At 43.0% G+C, this 25,216-nt stretch overlaps 1 protein-coding gene across 1 annotated transcript in view; it reads right to left on the bottom strand.

Moving 5' to 3' along the window:
• Nucleotides 1-25,216, bottom strand: part of slc38a5b (solute carrier family 38 member 5b) — an 85,756-nt gene that overhangs the window by 51,202 nt on the left and 9,338 nt on the right. The window contains exons 2-4 of the mRNA XM_034084783.2: nucleotides 24,441-24,549; nucleotides 24,254-24,320; nucleotides 23,326-23,441 (exon numbers count right to left, since the gene is read on the bottom strand). Of these exons, the coding sequence (XP_033940674.1) occupies nucleotides 23,326-23,441; nucleotides 24,254-24,320; nucleotides 24,441-24,502 (245 nt within the window). The 5' untranslated portion in view covers nucleotides 24,503-24,549. The remainder of the gene's footprint in view (nucleotides 1-23,325; nucleotides 23,442-24,253; nucleotides 24,321-24,440; nucleotides 24,550-25,216) is intronic.

The raw sequence follows: 25,216 nt of genomic DNA, 5'->3' as shown, positions 1-25,216 counted from the left end.
CAATACGGAAGTGCCACACACTGCAGTTCATACATGGGCCGCTAGGGACTGACTGCAGAAAGAAGCAATTTCCATAGACCCCCCATGTTAAAATGCCCAAATTTACAGCAGAGAAAAACATGTTTCTACCCATGGATGCAATAAATATTATTATCGATATAGTTAGATTCCACCTTCATGATTATGAATCTGTGAGTGAATTGTTTTCTAACACGACCCTTTTATTTATATTAGGTCTTAACGTTTTTGCATAAATTAGGGCGTGGTCACTTTGATGGACATGTACATGCCTCACTGTCAGCTAACACCAACTTGTCCACTCTACTAGGCTACAACGTTAGTTAGTCATAGTACTGTACTTGACCCTTTAGCTTTAGCCGTGTTCGTGGTGATTGTGCCTTTTAGGGAATATTGTTACAAATACCAGACAATTAAAATGTTGTGCTGTGCGCTTCAATGTACTAACAGAACTTCCAAGAAGTCTAAAATGATAATATTATACATGTTAACCCCGTTTGCAGGTGTTTGTGTGCTTGGTAGCTTAGCTTGTTACTTATTAGCCAGCTAAGGACGTAACCCTTTATACATACATATACATTTTAGTTTATGATTCAGCCTTGGGTAAGACTTTTATAGTCTATGGCTATGACGCCCATAATGCTAAACGGGAGCAAATGTTAATAGGGGACCCAATTATCCCAGTGGTGGCCGCCGGAGCTAACGGAGCCGCAGGGGGCTAGCTCCAGCCGGCGTCCCGGAGCTAGCCCACTGCGGCTCCGTTAGGTCCGGGCGGTGGAGTCCGTCGTTATAACTGGAGATCAAGGAATGCAGCGAAACGCAGACTTGGTTCGCCTGCTATAGTATTAGCTACATAAATTATGTTGAATAAGGCTTATTAAGCTGAACATCGCCACAATGGTTCTGCTATGTATCGGTACTTCTTTTCTTAACGTGTGAATGACAAGCATTAAGAATAACAAAATATAGCTAATTCTCTTGCAGATTGTCTTATTTGAATATGAATGTAACGTTTATATAGGGCAGTGGTTCCCAACCTTTTTTCCCAAGAGCCCCCCCAAATGACTCCTGTTGGAAGGTGCGCCCCCCCCCCCCCCACACACACACACACAAGGGGGGGGGGGGGGGGGGAACAGTGGTAATTAAAGTTTAAAGTCTCAAAAATGCTACAACTACTGTTACAAACTGGATGAATGTGAAGTATTTTGTTAAAGGAGGATGAAAGCGTAATTCAGGAGCAATATTGGAGTGACTTTGATGGTTATTGGACTTAGGATTCATTCATTTGGATTCCCGCTGAATGAAGAAATTAAAGGACGGCGCGGAAGTGGAAACAATTCACAAAGGGATTAAACTGTTTAAAACACATGCGTAAAGTAAGCCGGATTTTGCCGATGTGTTTATGTAGATTCAAAAGTCGTAAATAATCTACAAAATGGAGGAGACCGATCTGATTGGAGCAACTGTGACAAATAATCCAACTGAAACAATGACTATGTTTTTAAAAATGCGCTTATCCAGAAAAGCCCGGTTTGGCCCCTTACGGGCAGAAGAAACATTTATATGCCTATATATAAATATAGGCGGAGTTGCAGTTTTACACGCCTCTCTGCTGCCCCTCTCCTAGGCAGTCATCCATAGGGATCCCGAACCCAATAAAATACCCAATATTAGCGGTGTGTGTGTCTGCCCAAGGACAATTTAAGGTAAAACCTAATAGAGGTGTCATACATAATAACCTAATAAAAGTAAATGTAACAACTACTACAGTGCAACAAAACAGGAAGATTAAATGTGGTCTCTTAAACACAAGATCTCTAGCATCTAAAGCAATATTGGTAAATGATTTAATATCGGATTATAATATTGATATATGCTGTCTCACTGAAACTTGGTTGAGACATGAAGAATATTTCAGCATAAATGAGGCCACTCCACCCAGCCATATTAACACTCATATTGCTCGAGGCACGGGCAGAGGAGGTGGAGTTGCAGCAATCTTTGACTCAAGTTTACTTATCAATACTAAACCAAAATTAAATTATACCTCCTTTGAAAGCCTCGTTTTTAGTCTTACGCATCCGACCTGGAAAACTTTGCAGCCAATCTTATTTGTTACAGTGTATCGTGCACCAGGTCCTTATTCAGAATTCTTATCAGAATTCTCTGAGTTTTTATCAACTTTGGTACTTAAAACAGATAAAGTAATTATCATAGGTGACTTTAATATTCATGTTGACGATGATAAAAATAGCCTTACTGTTGCATTTAATTCTATATTAGATTCTGTTGGTTTCTGTCAGAGTGTAAATAAACCAACCCACTGCTATAATCACACTCGACCTTGTTCTGATTTATGGTATTGAAATTGAGCAACTATTAGTCGAACCGCATAATCCTGCTTTATCCGACCATTTCTTAGTAACTTTTGAAGTACTATTACGAGACTACAAAGCATTAGTCAAAAGCTCTTGCAGCAGAAACCGATCTATTAGTGCTATAGCCAAATTTAAGGAAGAGATTCCACCAATACTTAACTCGATAGCATGTCTGCATGTAAGGGAGGAAACTTATACAAAATGTACACCACCCCAAATTGATCATGTTGTTGATAGTGCTACAGGTGCGCTGCGAATAAAATTAGACTCTGTTGCTCCTTTGAAAAAGAAAAAAATAAAACAACATAGATTAGCTCCATGGCATAATGCCGAAACCCGCAAAATAAAGCAAAAGTCTAGACAACTTGAAAGGATAGGGCGTTCCACTAAACTTGAAGAATCTCGTTTAATTTGGCATATTACTCTCAATGAATATAAGAAAGCACTGCGTAAAGCGAGAGCAGCCTACTACTCTTCATTAATAGATGAGAATAAGAATAATGCAAGATTTCTTTTCAGCACTGTAGTCAGGCTGACAGAGAGCCACAGCTCCATTGAGCCTTCTATTCCCATAGCACTCAGTAGTAATGATTTGATGTGCTTTTTTAACGATAAAATTGTTACTTTTAGAAACAAAATCAATGACCTCTTGCCTTTGACCAGTATAGTGTTATCAACAGCTCCCGGAAATGTAAGTTCTAATATTACACTAGATAGTAAACTAGAATGCTTTTCAGCCATAAACCTTGAACAATTAAATTCAATGATTCTCTCTTCTAAACCATCAACGTGCATGTTAGACCCAATTCCAACTAAGCTGTTGAAGGAAGTTTTTCCATTAATTAGCACTTCTTTATTAAATATTATGAATATGTCTTTATTATATGTTCCACAATCATTCAAAGTAGCAGTGATAAAACCGCTTCTTAAAAAGCACTGTGAGGAATTGCAGTATCTCCTTCTCCTTTTTTCTGTTTGTTTGTCTATCTGTTTGTCTGTCTTCCTGGCTGGGCGTGGTTGACCTACTTTCCGTTTTCCGCCAACTCACCTCCGCTCCTGTTTCTCATCATCACTGATTACCACTACTCACCTGCTGCTGCTTAAAACTCTGGTTCGATCATCAGACTTCGCCAGTTCTTCGTATACTCACAGTGGTAAACTCCAGTTCCGGCTGACTAGTATTGCTAGTCTTTTTGTTTACTCTTCCAGTTGGATTTTTTCATATACTAATCCTGTTCTGTTTTGTGCCTGTTCCAGATACTCCATATTCCATTCCGTCCTGCCTGCCACGTCCAGCCCAACCTCCGTCTCATCCCTGCTCCACGTTCTTCCCACTCTGTTGAGAGTTTACTTTGTCTCCTGCCTGTTTTTTGAGGAACGTAAATAAATCCAGTTTTTTTGACACTACACCTAAGTCTCCGTCCCAAGTGTTCTTGCATAGCGGGTTCAAGTTTTGAGTCTCTTTACGAGGAGCGTAACAGAAGAACTGGCCAAGAATGAACCCCGCAGGATCCGGAGCGGATTCTACCCCAATCCTTCATGCCCTGTCTAGTCAGGGCTCCCTCCTGGGTGAACACGAAAAGCTCATCCGAGCGTTGGTGGAGAGTAACCGGTCCATGGCTCATCATGTCTCCGAGTTGGCGTGCCAGATCTCCGCTCTCACTACCTCGACGGTAGCATTTCAGGCTACTCCCAGTCCAGCTCCTTTGCTCCCTCCTCGCCAGGATTTTCCTATCACCGATCCTGAGCCATTTCACGGAGATGTGGAGAAATGCAGAGGTTTTTTGTTCCAATGTAACAAGGTTTTTCGCCAGCGTCCTGTTGCATTTGCTGCTGAAGCAACGAGGATTAATTTTGTTTTGGGGTTGCTCCGCGGGAGAGCTTTAACCTGGGCAGAGGCTTTAAACTCTTCGGTGGATTTTGACACTCTACGTTTTGAGGGCTTCTCTGATTGGTTCTCAGCTGTTTTTGATCACCCCAACTCCTCTGGCTCCGCCGAGAATAAGCTGCTTAGCCTGCAACAAGGAAGCCGGACAGTGGCTGATTACTCCATCGAGTTTCACACACTCGCTGAAGAGGCTCGATGGGACGAGGCGGCTCTCAAGGCGGTGTTTTTAAGAGGATTAAGGGACCAGCTTCGGGACGAATTGGCAGCACGAGACGTTCCAGCGGATCTTTCAGAGCTGATCTCCTTAGTGTCTCGTTTGGACGGTCGTCTGCGGGAGCCTCGAGCTGAGCGAACACGGAGGGATTCACCAGTGTCACTCAGTAAGCCCAGTTTTTCTTCCTACTCTGCTCACTCGGTGTCTAGACCTCCCTCTTTTCCCCCGTCGTCCAGTGTGCGCACCTCTTCTCAGGAGGAGCCCATGCAACTGGGTCGTGCTAGACTTTCTCCGGAGGAGCGTCAGCGCCGGATAGGTGCAGGCCAATGCCTGTATTGTGGAAAAACTGGGCATATCATTCCCAACTGCCCAGTACGGCCAAACTGGGAGGCTCGTCAGTAAGATTGGGGGTCCTGACGAGTCCACAGCAATCATCTCTAACCCCATCCTTGACTCGTTTTCTTATTTCCGCCAAGCTCTGTGTTAGTTCTATGACATTGCCTCTCCAGGCTCTCATTGATTCTGGTGCGGAGGATAGCTTTTTGGACCAGGAGCTAGCTGAACAGCTGGGACTCTGCTTGGAGCCGCTAGAGGAACCGTTAACTGCCTATGCTCTAAATGGACAAATCATCTCATCAGTCACAGCACAGTCACCCCTTGTGACTTTAATCACCTCCGGAAACCACCGTGAACTTATCCAGTTTAAGGTAATATCCTCTCCTTCTACACCTCTGGTTTTGGGTTACCCGTGACTACGTACTCACAACCCACACATTGATTGGGCAAAGGGAAGGATTATTGAATGGGATCAGCACTGTCTCGCTAACTGCCTGTGTTCTGCCATACCTTCAACTTCTGTTTCCCCAAATCCTGTTGTCTGCCCTGATGCATCTGTAGATTTGACTGGTGTTCCTACTACTTACCACGACCTGCGTTGGGTCTTCAGCAAAGAGAGGGCTCTCTCTCTTCCTCCCCACCGACCATATGACTGCCCTATTGATCTGCTCTCTGGAGCTCCTCTACCCTCCAGCCGCCTCTACAATCTGTCCCGTCCTGAGAGGGAGGCTATAGAGCTTTATATCACGGACTCTGTGGCTGCTGGTATTATTCGTCCCTCCTCTTCTCCTGTGGGTGCTGGGTTCTTCTTTGTAGGCAAGAAGGATAAGTCGCTACGACCTTGCATAGACTTTCGGGGGTTAAACAATATCACGGTCAAGAACAAGTACCCATTACCCCTTCTCACCTCAGCTTTTGAACCTCTCCAAGAGGCAACCCTGTTCACCAAGCTTGACCTTCGAAATGCCTATCATCTGATCCGCATCCGCCAGGGGGATGAATGGAAGACAGCGTTTAACACTCCATTGGGCCATTTTGAATATCTGGTCATGCCTTTTGGTCTCACTAACGCCCCAGCAGTTTTCCAGTCTATGATCAATGATGTCTTGCATGACTTCCTTAACCGCTTTGTCTTTGTCTACTTAGACGACATCCTGATTTTCTCCAGGAATCAGGAGGAACACGAGAACCATGTCCGCACGGTCCTACAGAGACTGCTGGAGAACAAGCTCTATGTTAAGGCGGAGAAGTGCGAGTTCCACCAGAACCGGATCAGCTTCCTGGGCTACATCATCAGTCAGGGCAAGGTGGAGGCAGACCCTGGAAAGATCAAGGCAGTGGTGGAGTGGCCAGTCCCAACTACAAGGAGGGAGCTCCAGAGGTTTCTGGGATTTGCCAACTTTTACCGTCGCTTCATCCGGAACTTCAGTAAAGTAGCTGCACCTCTCTCCAGACTCACCTCCGTCAACATCACGTTCTGTTGGACTCCAGAGGCTAACAGAGCTTTCATTAAACTCAAGTCCTTGTTCACCTCAGCTCCCATCCTTATTCAGCCAGACACAGAGAAGCAGTTTGTTGTGGAGGTGGACGCATCTGATACTGGAGTAGGAGCAGTTTTGTCTCAGACGGCTGGTCCTGATAACATCCTCCATCCCTGTGCTTTTTTTCACGTCGCCTCTCTCCTGCGGAGCGCAATTATGATGTTGGTAACAGGGAGCTTCTGGCTGTTAAGTTGGCACTAGAGGAGTGGAGACACTGGCTCGAAGGCAGCAAGCAGCTTTTCCTGGTCTGGACGGACCACAAGAATCTCTCCTACATCCAGTCGGCGAAGCGACTGAATTCCCGACAGGCCAGATGGGCTCTGTTCTTCTGTCGCTTCGACTTTTGCCTCACCTTCGGCCCTGGCTCCAGGAATGTAAAACCCGATGCTCTGTCTAGGCTATACTCTCCTGACTCTCCTGATCCTCCAGATGCTTCAATCCTTCCCAAGAGTTGTGTAGTAGGCGCCCTCTCTTGGGAGATTAATAACACCATCCTGGAGGCATTGAGAGAGCAACCAGATCCAGGCAATGGTCCTCCGAACCGTCGGTTTGTTCCTGATGCTGCCCGCTCCAAGGTTCTACAGTGGGTCCACAATTCCCGGTTCTCAATCCATCCCGGAGTAAACCACACTCTTTCTTTCCTGAAGAGACATTTCTGGTGGCCAACGATCAACAGGGACACTCTGGAGTACGTTTCTGCCTGTCCCACGTGTGCTAGGAGAAAGTCCTCCCACCAGTCTCCTGCAGGGTTTCTCCAGCCCCTTCCTATCTCTAGTCGTCCCTGGTCACACATCGCACTGGATTTTGTTACCGGCCTGCCCCCCTCCCAGGGCAACACCACAATCCTCACTGTAGTAGACCGGTTTTCCAAGTCAGCTCACTTCGTTGCTCTTCCAAAACTCCCGTCAGCCCTGGAGACCTCCCAACTCCTCACAGAACATGTTTTCCGGTTACATGGTATCCCTGCCGACATTGTCTCAGACCGCGGTCCCCAGTTCACCTCTCGAGTTTGGAGGGAGTTTTGTCAATCCCTGGGAGCCTCAGCCAGCCTGACTTCTGGATATCACCCCCAATCAAACGGCCAAACAGAACGAACTAATCAGGACCTGGAGTCAGCTCTCCGCTGCATCACCGACCGAAACCCCTCTACTTGGAGCTCTCATCTCTCCTGGGTTGAGTACTCCCACAACGCTCTTACCTGCTCCGCTACTGGTCTCTCCCCCTTTGAGGCTTCATTGGGGTACCAGCCGCCCCTGTTCCCCGAAGAGGAGCGAGACTTGGCAGTTCCCTCAGTCCAGCAGCATGTGCGTCGCTGTCAGAAAATCTGGAGAGATACACGATCTGCCCTTCTCCAGACTTCGGCACGGAACCAGCGATCAGCCAACCGTCACAGAAAGGCAGCTCCTCTATACGTCCCAGGCCAGTCAGTCTGGTTGTCCTCCCGCAACATTCCTCTCATCTCTGAGTCCAAGAAGCTTTCCCCACGCTTCATTGGTCCTTTTCCCATCCTAAGGATCATTAACCCTTCCGCAGTCCGGTTGAAGCTTCCCAGAGCTCTGAGAATTCACCCCACTTTCCACGTGTCTCAGATTAAGCCGGTTCACACCAGTGAATTGAGCCCTCCGGCCTTACCCCCTCCTCCCGCCCGTATCATCGACAATCACCCTGCTTATACGGTGCACCGTCTTTTGGACGTCAGACGTCGGGGCAGGGGTTTCCAGTATCTGGTGGACTGGGAGGGTTATGGCCTCGAGGAGCGATGCTGGGTTCCTCGTTCCCGTATCCTGGACCCAATCATGGTGAGGGCCTTTCACAGGGCTCATCCAAACAAGCCTGGTGGTCGCCAGGTGGCTCCCATTGAGGGGGGGGTACTGTGAGGAATTGCAGTATCTCCTTCTCCTTTTTTCTGTTTGTTTGTCTATCTGTTTGTCTGTCTTCCTGGCTGGGCGTGGTTGACCTACTTTCCGTTTTCCGCCAACTCACCTCCGCTCCTGTTTCTCATCATCACTGATTACCACTACTCACCTGCTGCTGCTTAAAACTCCGGTTCGATCATCAGACTTCGCCAGTTCTTCGTATACTCACAGTGGTAAACTCCAGTTCCGGCTGACTAGTATTGCTAGTCTTTTTGTTTACTCTTCCAGTTGGAGTTTTTCATATACTAATCCTGTTCTGTTTTGTGCCTGTTCCAGATATTCCATATTCCATTCCGTCCTGCCTGCCACGTCCAGCCCAACCTCCGTCTCATCCCTGCTCCACGTTCTTCCCACTCTGTTGAGAGTTTACTTTGTCTCCTGCCTGTTTTTTGAGGAACGTAAATAAATCCAGTTTGTTTGACACTTCACCTAAGTCTCCGTCCCAAGTGTTCTTGCATAGTGGGTTCAAGTTTTGAGTCTCTTTACGAGGAGCGTAACAAGCACAACCTCGATCCAGAGGTTTTAGCCAACTATAGACCTATTTCTAATCTTCCGTTCCTCTCAAAAATTCTTGAGAAAGCAGTCGCAAAACAGTTGTGTGATTACTTAAAAAACAATGATTTATTTGAAGATTTTCAGTCTGGCTTTAGAACACATCATAGCACAGAGACAAGGGACTTGTCTCTATTCTTGTCTTGCTTGATCTCAGTGCTGCATTTGATACTATCGACCATGATATCCTATTGCAAAGACTAGAGCACTTAGTTGGCATACAGGGAACTGCTTTACGCTGGTTTAGGTCCTATCTATCTGAACGCTCTCAGTTTGTACGTGTTAACGATGAATCTTCCACGCAAACCAAAGTTAGCCATGGAGTGCCACAGGGCTCAGTGCTCGGACCTATTTTGTTCACATTATATATGCTTCCGTTAGGCAATATTATAAGGAATCATTCTGTAAACTTTCATTGTTATGCGGATGATACTCAACTATATTTATCAATCAAGCCTGATGAAATTAATCATCTAAATAAAATTCAAGACTGCCTTAAGGACTTAAAAACGTGGATGACCTTAAACTTTTTGATGTTAAACATGACTAAAACTGAAGTTATTGTACTTGGCCCGAAGAATCTACGAAACAAATTATCTAAAGATATACTAACTATGGATGGCATTAATTTGGCCTCCAGTGAGACTGTAAGGAATCTTGGTGTTATATTTGATCAGGATTTATCCTTTAACGCCCACATAAAATCAATCTCAAGGACCGCCTACTTCCATCTACGTAACATTGCAAAGATCAGGCATATCTTGCCTCAAAACAACGCAGAGAAACTAGTCCATGCATTTGTTACTTCTAGGCTGGATTATTGTAACTCTTTATTATCAGGGAGTACCAAGAAGTCAGTCAAGTCGCTTCAGCTGATTCAAAATGCTGCAGCTCGTGTACTAACCAGAGTTAGGAAAAGGGACCACATTACTCCTGTTCTGGCTGCCTTACACTGGCTCCCTATATCAATCAATCAATGAATCAATGTTTATTTATATAGCCCAATATCACAAATGTTACATTTGTCTCAGTGGTCTTTACAGTGTGTACAGAATATCAGTATGACAATACAACACCCTCTGTCCTTAGACCCTCACATCGTACAAGGAAAAACTTCAGAAGAAAACCCAGTTTCAGTTCTATCCTATAGAAGGAGTCTGGGGGTGTGAAAAGTTCAGAGTTCATCTCCATCAACATAGCTTCTGGAAGTGGCGCTCCCGCTAACAGTGTAAGTGAAGTATAATACTTTCACATCTTTTCGTTAGTCATGCAATAATCTCGAACTATACATTATTACGTTTGCTTAATTATGAAGCAAACGTAATAGCGTTTGACAGTGTCTATCGCCGAGGGAGCAGCACGGGCTCTTTTGCAATTATTAGCCAGGGAGCTTACTTCACCATCAACCCCATTGCAAGTTAGCACAACAGAGAGTGTACAAGTCAGCGTACCAGCCAGGGCGGGAGGCAGTGCCCAACCTGTGCCTAACACCGATGTTAGGGTGAGGCAGGCGATGAGAAGGTGATTTAATTGACTAGTTCTAAATCTGTCAGTGCAAGGTCAAACCGTATATTTCTTAAATGATGGGAAATAATGTAAACAAAACCATCAACTAAAGCCACATACACGTTTATGATTAATAAATCTTCTATAGAGTTATTAGAGTATCTCCTTTCTCTAACAATTTATATTGTCATTCCTACATCAGGCAGTTCCCAAGTATGTTTAATACTGATCAGCCAAGAGGGAAAAGAAGGTTCCCAACCCCTGCCTGTATTGTGATCAAGAAGCAGCTGCTATGCGTCTTTGAGACGGCAGGTCGAATGATTGGCCCTTCCTTCCTGCATGGTGGTTTGGGTCTCACTCAGTTTGCCTGTAGTGACTCTCTTGACTTGGGGGAGCATGGTCACTGCGGCATCAGCTTTGACCCTGCTGGACTGTCCTGATCTGGATTATCGGGAAACGATTGGTTTTGTGAGTATCTTGGTTACAAGTTGACATGCTTCATACATTTCTCATCTTGTGCATAATCAAATATTCCATTCATAGGTCATTGCTGGGCTGTTATGCTAGAAATGATTTACAAAGCTTTTGTGTCTGTCTTTTACACCAGACATTGGCTTTTTTAATTTGTTTTGGAATTGTTGTTGATTGCTCGTGCACAACTATGCCTGTCATTCTTAAATGTGTTCCTGTTTTAGCTCAAAGAAGCAGTACTTACTGCAGAAGCAACCAGCAGTGTGACCGATCTCTGTCTGTCCTGGGACCTCCCTGTTCCAACCTCCACCAACCACGACTGGCTGTTCCAGGAACTGCTTTCCCATGCTGTAATATGTTTCTATTTAATTATTTGGTAAACAGTTAGGAGGTTAGCTTTGTAAGCCAGGCTGCTTTTTGCTACTATATTGTCTTTCCTATAGAGTAGTGCCTCAGTGTAAATGTTGCTTTCTGTCCTTTCAATTCTATGTGTACTCTAGGTCCTTCACCGTGTTAGGCAGCCTGTCAAACAAATGCGCAAAGGCATTTAAGAAACTGGAATCTGGCCTCTTCTTACGGAAAGGCCGAATGTTCACCCGATCCTTTTTCCTAGAGTCAAGTCAGGATCTCAACTCGCAGGTAAAGCTGCTTTTGTCTGTATTGGATTTGTTAATTATTGCATTAATTAAAAAATGTGCATGTAATTTATTTTTGGAGACTCACTGCACAGAGTTTTACAGTCATTTTTCAATCTTAAGCATTAAACTAATGTGTATATGATCCCATGTAGACTTTGATCCTGCACATCAACTGGCCACAACCCAATAGTAGCAGCAACGAGGACGAACCTTACCCTGTTCCATTGGAAAAAGTCAGTGTCGTCACTGGATTTTTGCAGCAGTTCATAGAGGAAGGTAACACTCTTCTTATGTTCTCTTTTATTGCATCTCGATTTGTATCTAGTTGTTTTGATGTTAAAATTACTAAGCATGTACCAAAAAAGCAAGCATAGCGTAGCTGAAGAGATGGAAGTTCTAAAAACACAAAATGCACATATATCAAGGTACACATATGGATCTATGCATGGGGTACATATTAAGGTTTTATGGACTCAAATTTCTAGTTTTGATGAAATGTTAAATACATAAACATTTGTTCTTTCATAGTGTCGCCGCCGGACATACTGCGCAACCTCATGAGGTTCTGGGTTGGGTGGGAGCTGCTGTCAAGATACCTAAACGTGGAGGTTGTTACGGCAAAACACCCCATGGCTCTGACCTGCTTCACCAAATTGAAGCTCCCCAGCCATTACCAAACGTATGAGGAGTTCTACCAGGACATGATGATGGCTCTAGGCTCCATCGATTCAGGCTTTGGGCTTGTGTCGTTGCATTTCAAGCTAATAATGCTCTTGCACTCCTAGTTCCTTTTCCTAGTGTTACAGTTGTTGTACCAATATATACCAACAGCTTGTACACCTGCAGTTTTTTTTCTTTAATAAAATAGTTTTGGTAGAATTATTTTGGCTATTATCATTGTTACACTTGCCACTCCCTTGAACAGAAGCAGTGCATTCAATCATGGTTCTTTATTATTCATATAGTAAATCAAACTCAATTCAGTTGCTAAAAAACTGTATTTGACAATTAAATATTTAAAGTAGCCTTAGGTAAACAAATTATTTTGTTCCCCAGATTGAAACAACACCGCTTTCCTTTTCACGATGAGGTTAAAAAAGGTTGATAGCTAATTATTATATTGTAAAGGGACACTGACCAATTATTGTATTCTATACTGAAAGGGGATTTTTGTAGAATTAGTACATTAGAAATGTATAAAACATAACCATGTACTCCTGATGCAGCACCTTTCCTTAACAGTACACATGATATTATCCTGTCTTCTCACATGACAGCTTGCTGATTACAACCTTTTGTTTATCAACCTACAAATCTGAGGGACTCGTTAAAGCCCCTGTCACACTGTCCCGAAATTGAAACCCGATGGACACACGATAAAGGAAATGTTCAAATTCGGCTGTGATCGTAGCAACATCGGGCCATTCGTGAGGGCATCTAAGCCATCGTATGACCGCCGGTGGAGTTTCTCAGGCTCCGGCAGCAACTTCCTGAGCGGCAACTTCGTAAGGCACTCGCGAGGGCATCTTGTCAAATCGTGTCATCTTCGTATTATCACCGGTGCATTCACCCTCACTCTGATCGGGGCGAATGCCCGATGGCACCGATGATAACAAGATACCCTCACGATGGCCTTACGAAGGGCAAAATTGACACACGAATTCCACACGAAAATGAACCTTCGCAAGGTCCTTCGGCAATTTTTTAGCATGCCAAAGATTTTTCCACCGCTCACGAAGTTGCTGCCGGAGCCTGAGAAACTTCACCAGTGATCATACGATGGCTTAAGATGCCCTTACGAATGGCCCGATGTTGCTACGATCACAGCCGAATTTGAAAATGTCCTTTATCGTGTGTCCATCGGGTTGTTTTATTGCACAACAAAATCATGTAAACATATTATTTAAATAATCCAATTTGTGTTCTGTGAAACTAAAAAGGATATAATATATTATTTTGAAGGACAGTTGACAGGAAGTTGTTGTTGTTATGGAAACAACATTACGGAGAAAACGTATAACATAAAAACATATAAAGACGGATAAAGTAAAGAACAAAGTCTGAAGATATCAGTACAGTATCATAGTACTGTAACATAATTGTTTTTTGTACTTTCATTGCAGTTGTATGTCTTAAATGTAATGTAAATGTTGCCTTCGTGTGTGGTTCGGGGCCATCTTCGTGCGAAATTCACAATTCCATATTTGTGTGTCCATCGGGTGTCGTGGTCCACTTCTGGTACACCTGCAGGCCACTGAACTCCTCATCACGGTTGCACCTTTCTGTGAATCTCTTCGGATTGGTGACCTGGTCAAAACACTTGACATCATCAATTACCACCTCCTTCTGTCCTTGGAACTTGATGCAGGCCTCCACATCATTCCACTCTGGTGGCTCACTCAGATCCATCCACGTGAATGTGGAGAACTCTTCCATGGGAGTCATCCACTTCTCCAGATACTCCAGACATGTACTGTACAGGCCTTGCACATCAGCACAGAACTGGTCATATTCCTTACCAAGTCCATCACTACGCTTTTGTGCCAGTAGTCCCTTAACTTTAAGGGACATGAAGTTGTTGCTCTTGCGTTGAAGAAGAATGGTGTGGATGCTGTTCATTATTTTCTTTACCTCCATAATGGAGTTCTTCTCCTTTTCCATGTCTTGAATGTGGGTGTGGAACACAGACATGAGTGACTGCATGTGCCAGAGGTAGATCTCACTGAATTTGTTTTCAAAAAACTTCTTGATCACTATGGGTGGTTTTTGCTGAGACAGAAAGAATGCCTTTAAGGCTGGAAATATCTGTATCATCCTCTCAATGCATGACAGCCACCTTGTCTTGCTGTGAGAAAGCATCCTTCTGTATTTAATGTCAACACAATCACAGTATTCCTTCAGGCTCTCAGTGCGCACAGTGTACATGTGGAAGTACTGGTAGATTTTGAACATGATATTCTCAAGGTCAATATCTATTGTGTCTGCCCCATGAACACAATTATTCAATATGTGTGCTGGGCAATCCACACCGATCAGAGTTCTTCTGCAACAACCTCTTCACATTTGCAAACACATTCTTTCCCCCTTCATCACGTCGGATTCCTCCAAAGTTTGTGTTGCAATTGTCGCCAGTAAATGCAATGCATTTTTCAGACAAATTGTTTTTTGCCAATGTTTCAATGAGATATTGTGCAATGGTTTCTGCTGTCTCATTTGGTGTGTCTTTAACCTCGATTAATTTTATTTACATGCCACCCCTCTTCCAGTCAAAGTACTGGATTATGATTGGGAATATTTTCACTGCTCCGTGGACGCTTAGGGAGTGAGAGTGTGTTGCCGTGGTTACTCCCGTCTGTAGAAACACCACAGTACTGGATGTCTTTGAGTGCTTCATGTGCGACATCAATCGAGTGGGGCGCTATAACACCATTGACAATGGCTTCGGTTTTAGTGCGCGCACTACTGAATTTATTGGCAGTGTCAGAGTCTGGAAATGCTTTTTGTAGCAAGGCACTTGATTCCATAGGTCTGTAGCTGTTGTGATGTTTCAGTGTGAAATGCAAACGCACCCTCCGCTGCATTTACAGCATCCTCCGTTTTGCCTGGTCTAACAAAGAAGTCTGTCAACTTTCCCGACAAACTCTCACCTTGCACAGCTTTCCTATGTTTGTCTGTGTCCATGTGCGCTTTAAGATCGCCTGCACCTTTATTGGACACACACGTATGTGCAAGCTTTGCACACGGTGTACTCCGCCTCCCATTTGTTCCGACCGGGTCGGTACATTTGGAATTTCTTCTGCAATTCATCTGTAAAAGTACATTTGCGCTTTGGCATTGTGAATGTGAGCTGCGGTCCGCTCTGTCCCCTTGCTCTGTTTGTGTGTCAGCGTAGTTGTACAGGGTATATGCAGGAATCCTGAAGTCAAATTTAATACCTTTTAAGACCTTTTTTAAGACCCTTTCCATACATTTTAAGACCTCATCGCAACTTCGAGTTCTAACCGGTTACATTGGCGACACTTGACCTCACATTTACTATATTGATTGTAAGATAGCACAACTAAACAGAGTGCATACTGAAGCCTCCTCTCCACATGAACTTCAACCTCTCTGTGAAGGTCAGGTTTAATGCAGCATGCTGCTTTGCTGCTTCTGTGCTCTGTGCTCTTTCATTCCAGTAGAACCATCAGAAACCATCAGAAACCAGTAGAAACAAGTAGAAACCAGTATTTGACCAATAAACAAAACAATTGACAAAACGTTGAACTATGAAATATATTAAACTTTGGTGAGCTTCAGCGGGGTAATGCCATATAGGAGCTCCCTCACAAATACCCAGGGGTTAAATTGGGCTGGGGCTGTCCGGGGCTAAGCCCGGCACAGAGGACGATGCTCTGACGTCATCACCCTCACACATTTGTCATATGTTTACAAAAAACGATATATATGTTAAGACTTTTCTTGTTCTTAATATAGACTATATTTAGGGTCGATATGTGTTGACCTTACTTTAAAATAGCAGATCTCTGTGACTGGATATAGTTTGGCTTAGACCCCGGCCCCACGAGGACGCATACAGTAAAACGCATACAATAAAACGCAAAAAAGTCTTCCGTTCACACGCATTCGATTCATTAATGTGTCCGTTCACACTAGACTAAATGGAAATGCTGGAAACGCTGTAGTACATATGCCAGGCCTGTAAGTGGTGCTGCTGCTGCCACAAAAGTTAAGTTAAAGTTAAGTTAAGTTAAAGCCTTTTATTGTCATTATACACAGAGTATAACGAGATTCAGAGTGCAACTCTGTCCCGGTGTGCAAAAAATACAAACAAATACATAACACTAAAAAACACAGCAATAGGACATACAATCATACGGGGGAATAAATAGTTAAAAATATTGAGGTAAAAAATACACAAAATACACCAAAAGCAGCGAAGAAGACCCCGGAGCATGGTTGTCATGGTTGCCCCTCTGTTTATTCTCTGCGGTGGACGGCGTGTTCTCCTGCTGTATATCTCTCAGGTAGTCCACCAGCAGATAAACCCCCCCCCCCCCCGCCCCCCGAGCGGAGCAAGGCAACGAAACTTCAAATAAGAAGCAGCATTTTATGGCACGCTATGCATGGGGCCACCTTGAGGGGGTTTCCCGACATGTTGTTTCAGTAAATTAAAGGGTGTTTCATGTTGTCGTTGCTGTGGACCTTCTTAATACCTTGGAAAATGCCGTTTAATACTTTTTAATACTTTTTAATAGCCTTAATTTTTGCTAAATTGATTTATCAACTTTTAATACTTTTTAAGACCCTGCGGACACCCTGTTGTAGAGCCCCCACAAATCTTCAGACTCAGGGATTACGTCACACACGCAACAGAGTACCGTAGTATTCTGTGCAATGCGCCAGTCAATTTAAGTACATGCAAACGGTCCGCGAAACCCGGACATTTTCATGAATTTATAAACCCCCCCCGGACGACCCGGACAGGGCGTGAAAAGAGGATATGTCCGGGCAAAAGAGGACGTTTGGTCACCCTGGTTTAGCCTGATGGATCCGATTCCATTCAGAAAACACGCATTTTAAAAGTTTTTCGCCTGCCGTCTTGTCTGCAGACTTGTCAAAGCATTAATTCATGGTTTTTACTAACCGGTATCAGTATGTAGTTACTTCGGCATCATTTTAAAACGTGTATTACAATGAAATCACGGTCAAATATGTTCATTTTGTTGTAGTTGGTATCTCCCATAGGATTTACATGGAGATACGCCCCGCCCCCTCTTCAGCGCCTCTTGTTTGAATGACAGGAGCAAACACAGCTGACAGCCGCGGTGAAACTCGAGCGATTAGAGCGATGCGAATATTGGGTGGTCTACCATAGTATTACATGGAGATAAGCCCATTAGCTCTAATCGCTCGAGTAAATAAGAACTCATTCTCAAAACAGATAAACGCCATTCTTAAAATGTATAAACGAACAATAGTGCACAATAGAAATAAAATAATTGAGAGAAGAAAAAGAGATATATTATCTATCAAAACCCAGTTAGATTAACATTCATTGGATTGCACACTTTGTGTGTTTGTGTGGATATGTAGCACATCAACATTTTAATAGCACTTAATGACTGACTGAATAGAAATGACAATAAATGAAAATGTAAAACGAAAAAAGCGATCATGAAAATGTTTCCAATAAATGAATAAAAGGATTTTTGACCACTTTGTAACGGCGGTGAGAGTGATACAGTGAAGCTATCTATCTTCTATCGATTAGATTTATGATTTGAAAATTATAAAAGTAGGGTAGACATGTGGATATTATCCGACTTGCATTTATCTAACAGGTTCGTTTTCCACTGACCTTATTTCGAGCTATTTTCCAAAATCCTAAACCGAGCGCAGTTTACTTCCGGATTTTAGGACGCGTCACTGCAACACTAAGTTGAGGCATGGCCCTGACCAATCACAGGTTGGCAGGGGCATCACGTGAGCCTCATCTGATTGGTCAATCCCTCAATTCTTTTTCACCAAGGGAAGCGAGATTCGGCTGGCCTCCTTTCGCAACAGTGAATGCAATCTACTGTTTCACCGTAACATCTAGAGGGGCGCTGTTTGTTTCACTCTTTGTAAAATACTCAATGAGAATGGGGGAGAGACGGGCCGGCAGCAACACACAGCAAAGGAGAATTATCGAAACAAAACAAAGTTTATTTATTTATTTAAATTATAACTACAATCCGAAAAAACAGGGGAAGCCTGGCTACCCTTGGCCTCCGGGAGAAAACGCCACTGCTGCATGGTACAATAGACCATGGCTTGAATATTCGTTAAAAGCAGACGCAGCCTTTTGTTTCCCCTGTAGACAGTTTAAAGTAAATACGTCTTCATCTGATGCGGCTTTTACTGTCAAAGGTTTTTGCGACTGGAAACACGCATTACAGACTGATAAAGGACTGCTAAGGCATGCCGCATCAAAAGAACACATTTCATGTGAGAGTTTGTGGAGAGAGAGACAGATACGCGAGGAAACAAATAGGAAATTAGTACTTTGGTGCGGATCAGCTGGCACGGAACCGTTATTACATGTCAGCTGTCGTTGATATTATAGCTTTTTTAGCCGTCAACCAACTCCCTCTCAGAGGTGACCACGGTTCACTCCACAGCATGTCCGAGTCAGGCAGTGGGCTCTTCCTATCGCTGTTTGAGTATACGCTGCACAAAAATAATATTCCAAGTTAGCTCGGCTGAGCGAAAGGATGCACCTGCAGTGCATAGAAATAAACCATGCCCAAGGCGGGCTAAACAGTTCATCGTCTCCGTCTCTACTATTTCTCTCCGAATGCAACGATGAGGAAGCTGCCATCCTTAACCAGTGTGCCTTGCTTTTGTCCAGTTTCTGAACAGATATGAGAAGTTGTGAGCTCTGAGTGTGTGCTAACAGCTAACGGTTGATGTGTTGGGACATGTTGCGCTGGGGTGGTGACCAATCACGAAGCGTCATTTCTTGACTGGCAGCAAAAACAACCAATCACATCAGTGCTTCTCTGGCTAGCTCTGTCCAATCACAAACAAGAAGTGTTTGTGCTCCATGGGACCTTATTTCGGAAAAAGTATGTATTGAAGTCAATGGAGAAAGAAAGATTATCTTTCGATCCCGTTTGAATTGTGCCATGAATTACACATATTATGTTTGTCAATTTAAAAGATAATTTTGCAAGTCAAAAAAGAAAAATGTGTCATAAAACTGTGAAGTAACACTTTTTTTTTGTGAAACCACTCAATGAACTACATCTCCCGTCTCGCACCACACACCAAGATGGCTGTCACGTTGGCACATTTCACTGCTTTCTTTCAGAATGAGGCGAAAAGTATTAAAAGAGGTGAAAATCACTCCAAGTCTGGGAATGTTGTGAGCTGTACACACACAAGGGGAGTTAGTCGGTTCCGTAAGAGCCAGCATGCGTGTGAAGCTGACAATTGAGCGGCCCGACCAAGCAAGGAGGCAGAGGCAGAACGTCCAAAAATATAACCCAGCGTGGGCATTTATTAAAAACATGGGCACAAAGTTCACCGCCTCAATCTGCGGTTCTCCTTTCACCTATCCTGCAGCCACAAGGATCTCACACACACACCCAGCCCTCTCAACAGACAGGGCAACAGAGCCTAAATACACACGCTCCAATCATCACAACAAGACACAGGTGAGGGGGGAGGAGACAACACAGGACACCAGGTGCACACAATCATCAGCCACAGACAACCTATACTGTGCAATCACGCCAACAAAGTGCCCTATCACCCGGCCTGAAGCCGTCAGTCCATAGTGACGAAGCCACCTTCGCCACAATGCGGGACCGGGATTCTGGGATTTGTAGTCTTTCTAGTTGCGTATTTTTCATAGTCTTATATTTCAACACTTTTAAGACAAACTGTGACTTTTTTTACATGGAAATGATTTTTTAAGATTGACAAATATCATATGTGTAATTCATGGCACAATTCAAACGGGATTGAAAGATAAGTTTTCTCTCTCCATTGACTTCAATACATTATTTTTCCGAAATAAGGTCCCATGGACCGGAAGTAGATGGGCGTGACTTCGCCACTTTATGCCCTTTCCGTCCAATGTGAAATACTGTAGTGTTTTGTGAAATGCTGTGTTGTTTTGTGAAATGCTGTAGTGTTTTCTGAAATACTGTGGTGTTTTCTGAAATACTGTGGTGTTTTCTGAAATGCTGTCGTGTTTTCTGAAATGCTGTCGTGTTTTGTGAAATACTGTAGTGTTTTGTGAAATGCTGTGGTGTCTTGCAATTCAGGGCCACCGTAGAGATTAGTTCAGGGGCTATTTCCATTCTGGGGTTGGTTAACCTATCAACAGTAGAAAATAATAAACGAGAGTTATTGATATTTTTGTTGATAAGAGCAGAGAAAAATGATTGTCTAGCTTTCTTCAGTTCAAGACCGTAGGTGAATAGTTTGTCTTTGTAAATATCATGATGCATATTGAGTTTTGTTTTCCACCACCTGCGTTCAGCTTTCCGGCATTCTGTTTTTTGAAATTTCACTGATGGCGAATTTCTCCATGGTGCTTTTGTTTTACCAAAGATTTTCTTAATTTTCACAGGAGCAATGGCGTTGATTATATTGGTCAGTTTTGTGTGGATCACATCAGTGACAGACAAAGGAGATACAGTAATGGTCAGAGATAGCGACATCAGAAACAGACACCTTACAAATATCAAGACCTTTTGACATAATTAAATCCAGTGTATGGCCCTTAAAACATGCTGAGTCAGACCAAAATTGTCCAGAGTATGGAGCAATGCTCTAGCATTTTTATCGTTGGTGTTATCCACATGAATGTTAAAATCTCCAGTAATAACTAATGTGTTTAAATCAATACATATGATAGAAAGCAGCTGTGTGAACTCATCTAGAAAGTTTGCTGAGTATCGGGGGGCCTGTATATGGTTATTAATAAAACACGTGAGGAAGATTTCAGTGTAATTGCAAGATATTCAAAAGTAGTGAATTTTCCAAAATATATTTGCTTGCAATTTAGAACATCCTTGTACAAGGAAGCCACTCCACCACCTTTCTTCTCAGCTCTACAGTAACTTCACTCATAAAGCTGTACTTAGGCTGTGCTGTTTCGATAAGCACTGCAGCACTATTGTTGGTATCTAGCCAAGTTTCAGTAAGAAACATAAAATCTACTTGCTGTTCTATTATAAGATCATTGATTACAAATTACTTGCCAGCTAAGGACCTAACATCAAGTAAGGCCAAATGTATTTTATTTTCACTAAGTGACTCCGATGTGGAGGTAATAGATAGTGGCCGCAGGTAACAGGTGTTTTTACCATCTTGAGGATTGCTTCGAACCCCTTGCTGTCTTTTTGGTCTGTAATTTGTAATGACAGGGATGGAAACATGGGTGGGGTGTGGTTGGGAATAACTGATAGGTGCGGCTAGTGCACTGAATGGAAGAGGTTCAACAAAATTCAGGGGGAAATGTTCAACATCATGATTGGGGGAGGTTTGTGGTTCATAGTCATCAGAGGCACGGGAAGGTATTTTGAGTGGGGGTGCTGAGGTGCTGGACTCCAGTGAACACTATTACGGGCACTATAGAGCATGCACAAAAGCACTCCCCACACGCAAACACACAGTACACCCGCGACTGTTACAGTGAAGGCTCGATAATCAGCTCACGGCATATAGGCTGGGGTAAAGCGCTATTTTTTACGAGTGGGGAGCGGACCTCACCTCCTCTAGGGGGGTCCGGGGGCATGCTCCCCCGGGAAGATTTTTTTTAAATATTGAAGTTAAAAGCATCAATCTGGTGCACTTTGAGAGCAACATTAAGAGATCTATGGATACATCTCTCAACACCCATATGAAACAGAACTGTAAACAGATGTTCTTTTTCTTTATGGATATTTTACAAATCACTCCCCTTTTAAACTGTATTCTTGTTTTACTGCCATATAGTATTTCATAACTGTTTTTCTTTTATTCTCTTGTTTTTTTTATAACTATAATGATCATATGAAGGTGTGCCGCGGAAATAATCTTTTGAATAATTTATGACCAAACCGTTTGAGACCCACTGAGATAACTTAGACTAAAGTTAACTATCTAACCAGGGGTGTCAAACTCAAGGCCCGGGGGCCAAATCCGGCCCGCGACTTCATTTCATGCGGCCCCTCAAGAGATTTCAAAGAATATTGTTTATTATACGGTTAAATGCCGATTTACAGAAGCACGTTGCCTATAAACTACATATCCCACAATGCATCTGAAATGTGCCTTTTTTCTCAGAATTTGACTTTTTTTCTCAAAACAAGTTTTTTTCTCAGAATTTGACTTATTTTCTTCAAAATATAATTTTTTTCTTAGAATTTGCCTTTTTCTCAGAATTAGATTTTTTTTTAAATAATGTTGTAACATTGTCAGTGAAGAGACTTGCAATGATTTGCCCTAGACTTCTGCTTTCAGACGTAGTTAATTATGAAGTTATTACCCTATCCGATAATAGTCCAATGCAGAGGCAATAATGTCATATAATACATTATTTTATATATATTAAATATTTATATATGTATTTTGATATATAGTCTTAAAGTTACAACCAGCCCTTTGAGTGCAACCATAATGCTGATGTGGCCCGCAAAGAAATTGAGTTTGACAACCCTGATCTAAACACTCAGAGAGTCCTTTAGCTCAGGAGAGGACTCTCCTCCAGCTTGTTGTGGAACAAACAGCTCCTTATGACACTAGCTAACCAGATGCTAACAACACGGTCTCTCTCTCTCTCTCTCTCTCTCTCTCTCTCTCTCTCTCTCTCTCTCTCGGCACTGGCGTCACGGACTGATACGGAAGTTGCAGTACCGCCGTTTGGAGACAACGAATATTGGGCACAGACTCCGGCGCACTTCCTGGGGGGAAAATGTTTGCAGATAGTGCACGAGAGCCTTGGCTAGGGTGGATGCCATCTCTGCTAAAGAAATTGGTTTGTTCCCAGAACAGATTAAAATGGTCTATGAATGTAAAGTTGAGTGATGGATAGTAACCATGTCTGCAGGCTAAGCAGCCTGCTGAAACGTCCGCTACCTCGGTCCAGCGTGGGGATCGGACTTGATTTTTTAAGTTCGTTAAACAGACTGTTTTAGGACTTCAGACTGCTGCCTGGTGATGTCGTTTGTGCCAATATGGACTACAACACTGTGGCCATATGGGTATCTGCTTAAGAGGGATGGGATCTGCTGAAGAACATCCATAACTTTTGCACCGGGTATGCAGTGAGTTGTTGCTCTTTTGGATTTCATATGCCTGATGATATAGTCGCTCACAGTGGTACTCACAGAAAGAACACGATGCCGGTGTTGGACATGGCGTATGACAGACCCAGAACGCCGCTGCCCATGATGGCGTTGCTCAGGTTGAACACAGACATCCCAAAGGAGGTTTTACCCTCAAACTGTAAAGTACAAGACTGGATTATTAACCTAACCAACACAAAACCTACAATGACTTCATTTTAGGATGCACATTTTTGATTGATGTTTCACAAAAAGATGCATATCACTGTATTTTACTAGAAGTCCTGCAGCGTGTTTGAATTATAATCAGTTGAGGTCTGCATTAGCTAACAGTTAAAAGTTAATAAGCTTCCAAAAGGGAACCTTATTTTGTATCTGTACTGAAAATGTTAATGTCTTCATACAGGATATACAAACATTGACTGGCCGACATAAGGCTCAAAAACAGGAGCTACACCTTTTTATAGCAGGTGCTATGTATTGCTTTTCAGCAAACGTAATGTTAATAAATGATTTAAACATATTATAATACAAAGATTACAGACCTCAAGGGTAATATATGTTGTCTATGGGATAGAAATGCACAGAATGTGGTAGGGTTTCTGTTGGTCAAACACTAACGTCCAGCATTAAAAAACATTTAGATGTAAAGGAGAAATAAGGCCACAGGCACTTTAGTGACAGTTTCAGTTTGAAGCTGCATACTGTTTGGCCATTTTTTATAAAATAGCAAGGGGCCTTGTTGTTCATATTTCACATCATCAATCCAAATCTACAAAGTAACTAAATGTGCAAAAGAAATGTAGGACAGTAAAAGTACACAATTTACCTCGAAATTGTACAGTAAATAAAAACAAGTACAGTACTTGAGTAGATGTACTTAGTTACTTTCCACCCCTGCTGAGCAACACTGTGCTGTGGGGGTTGTGTGTGAGTGTGTGCACTAGTGCACAGTGACAGCCATACTCACGTCTGTGAACTGAGGAGAGGATCCATCACTCTTGTGAGGCAGGAACTTCTCTTCCTCTGGTGGGACTCTGTATCATTAACAAACAGAAACACAAACCCATCACTGAACAGCTTCAACATGAATATACTTGATCCCCCAAGAATTCACAGCAATTCAGACAAATAGTAGTCACAAAGAGGAAACGTACCCCCCCTCCACAGGGGCCGCAGCATCATGGTAGTTCCCATTGGACAGATTCTGCAGCTCCATACTGTGACCGGGACACGGGCGGACCTATTCTGTCATAGAGAGGAAATCTGAAAAGAGGAAACAAAACAAGACCTTAAACCATGTCATGTAAAGCCATTATAGTCAAAAATATGAACAAAATGACATTCTCAATGATTTTAGTCCAATCATTGACAACAAACTTCATTTAATGACAGATGCTAAAAGGCATGCTTTACATTTACATTTACATTTCAAGTCAACTGTATTTATAAACCACAACACCACAAACATTTTACAAGCTGTAGAATAAATAACACAACCTATGCCGGGCTCATAACCCTTATTTCCATGCAGTAAAAAAACCTTTAACAACAATCTCTAAACAGAGTAAACCTGTGGACCCTCAGGAGGAGCAGCAGAGAGCAGGGAGCTGTTCAGGATCAGATCAATGGACAATGGTTTGTGTCAAACTGCACGCTGACAGGCTCAAACTGACAGAGGTCCTGCTTGTTGATACACTTCAGAGATTTATTTTACAACGACATCACCTGAAAGTGTCAATTTTGAAAGTGTCCAAAATCAAAGCTCAGTGAGTTTCAGCGAGCTGTTCTGACTGTCTCTACCAACCACATAATGGATCAACGATTAAGACAACAGTGGCAATAGACTGACAAGAGAAACATTTAGCCATGATGTCATTTCAATAAACGTATCAATAGCATACCAAATAACTACATAATTTGACTGATTAGT

Source organism: Pseudochaenichthys georgianus, chromosome 6 (genome assembly GCF_902827115.2).
Source record: "Pseudochaenichthys georgianus chromosome 6, fPseGeo1.2, whole genome shotgun sequence".
NCBI classification, from domain to species: domain Eukaryota; kingdom Metazoa; phylum Chordata; class Actinopteri; order Perciformes; family Channichthyidae; genus Pseudochaenichthys; species Pseudochaenichthys georgianus.
This window is presented reverse-complemented; position numbering and strand designations above follow the sequence as displayed.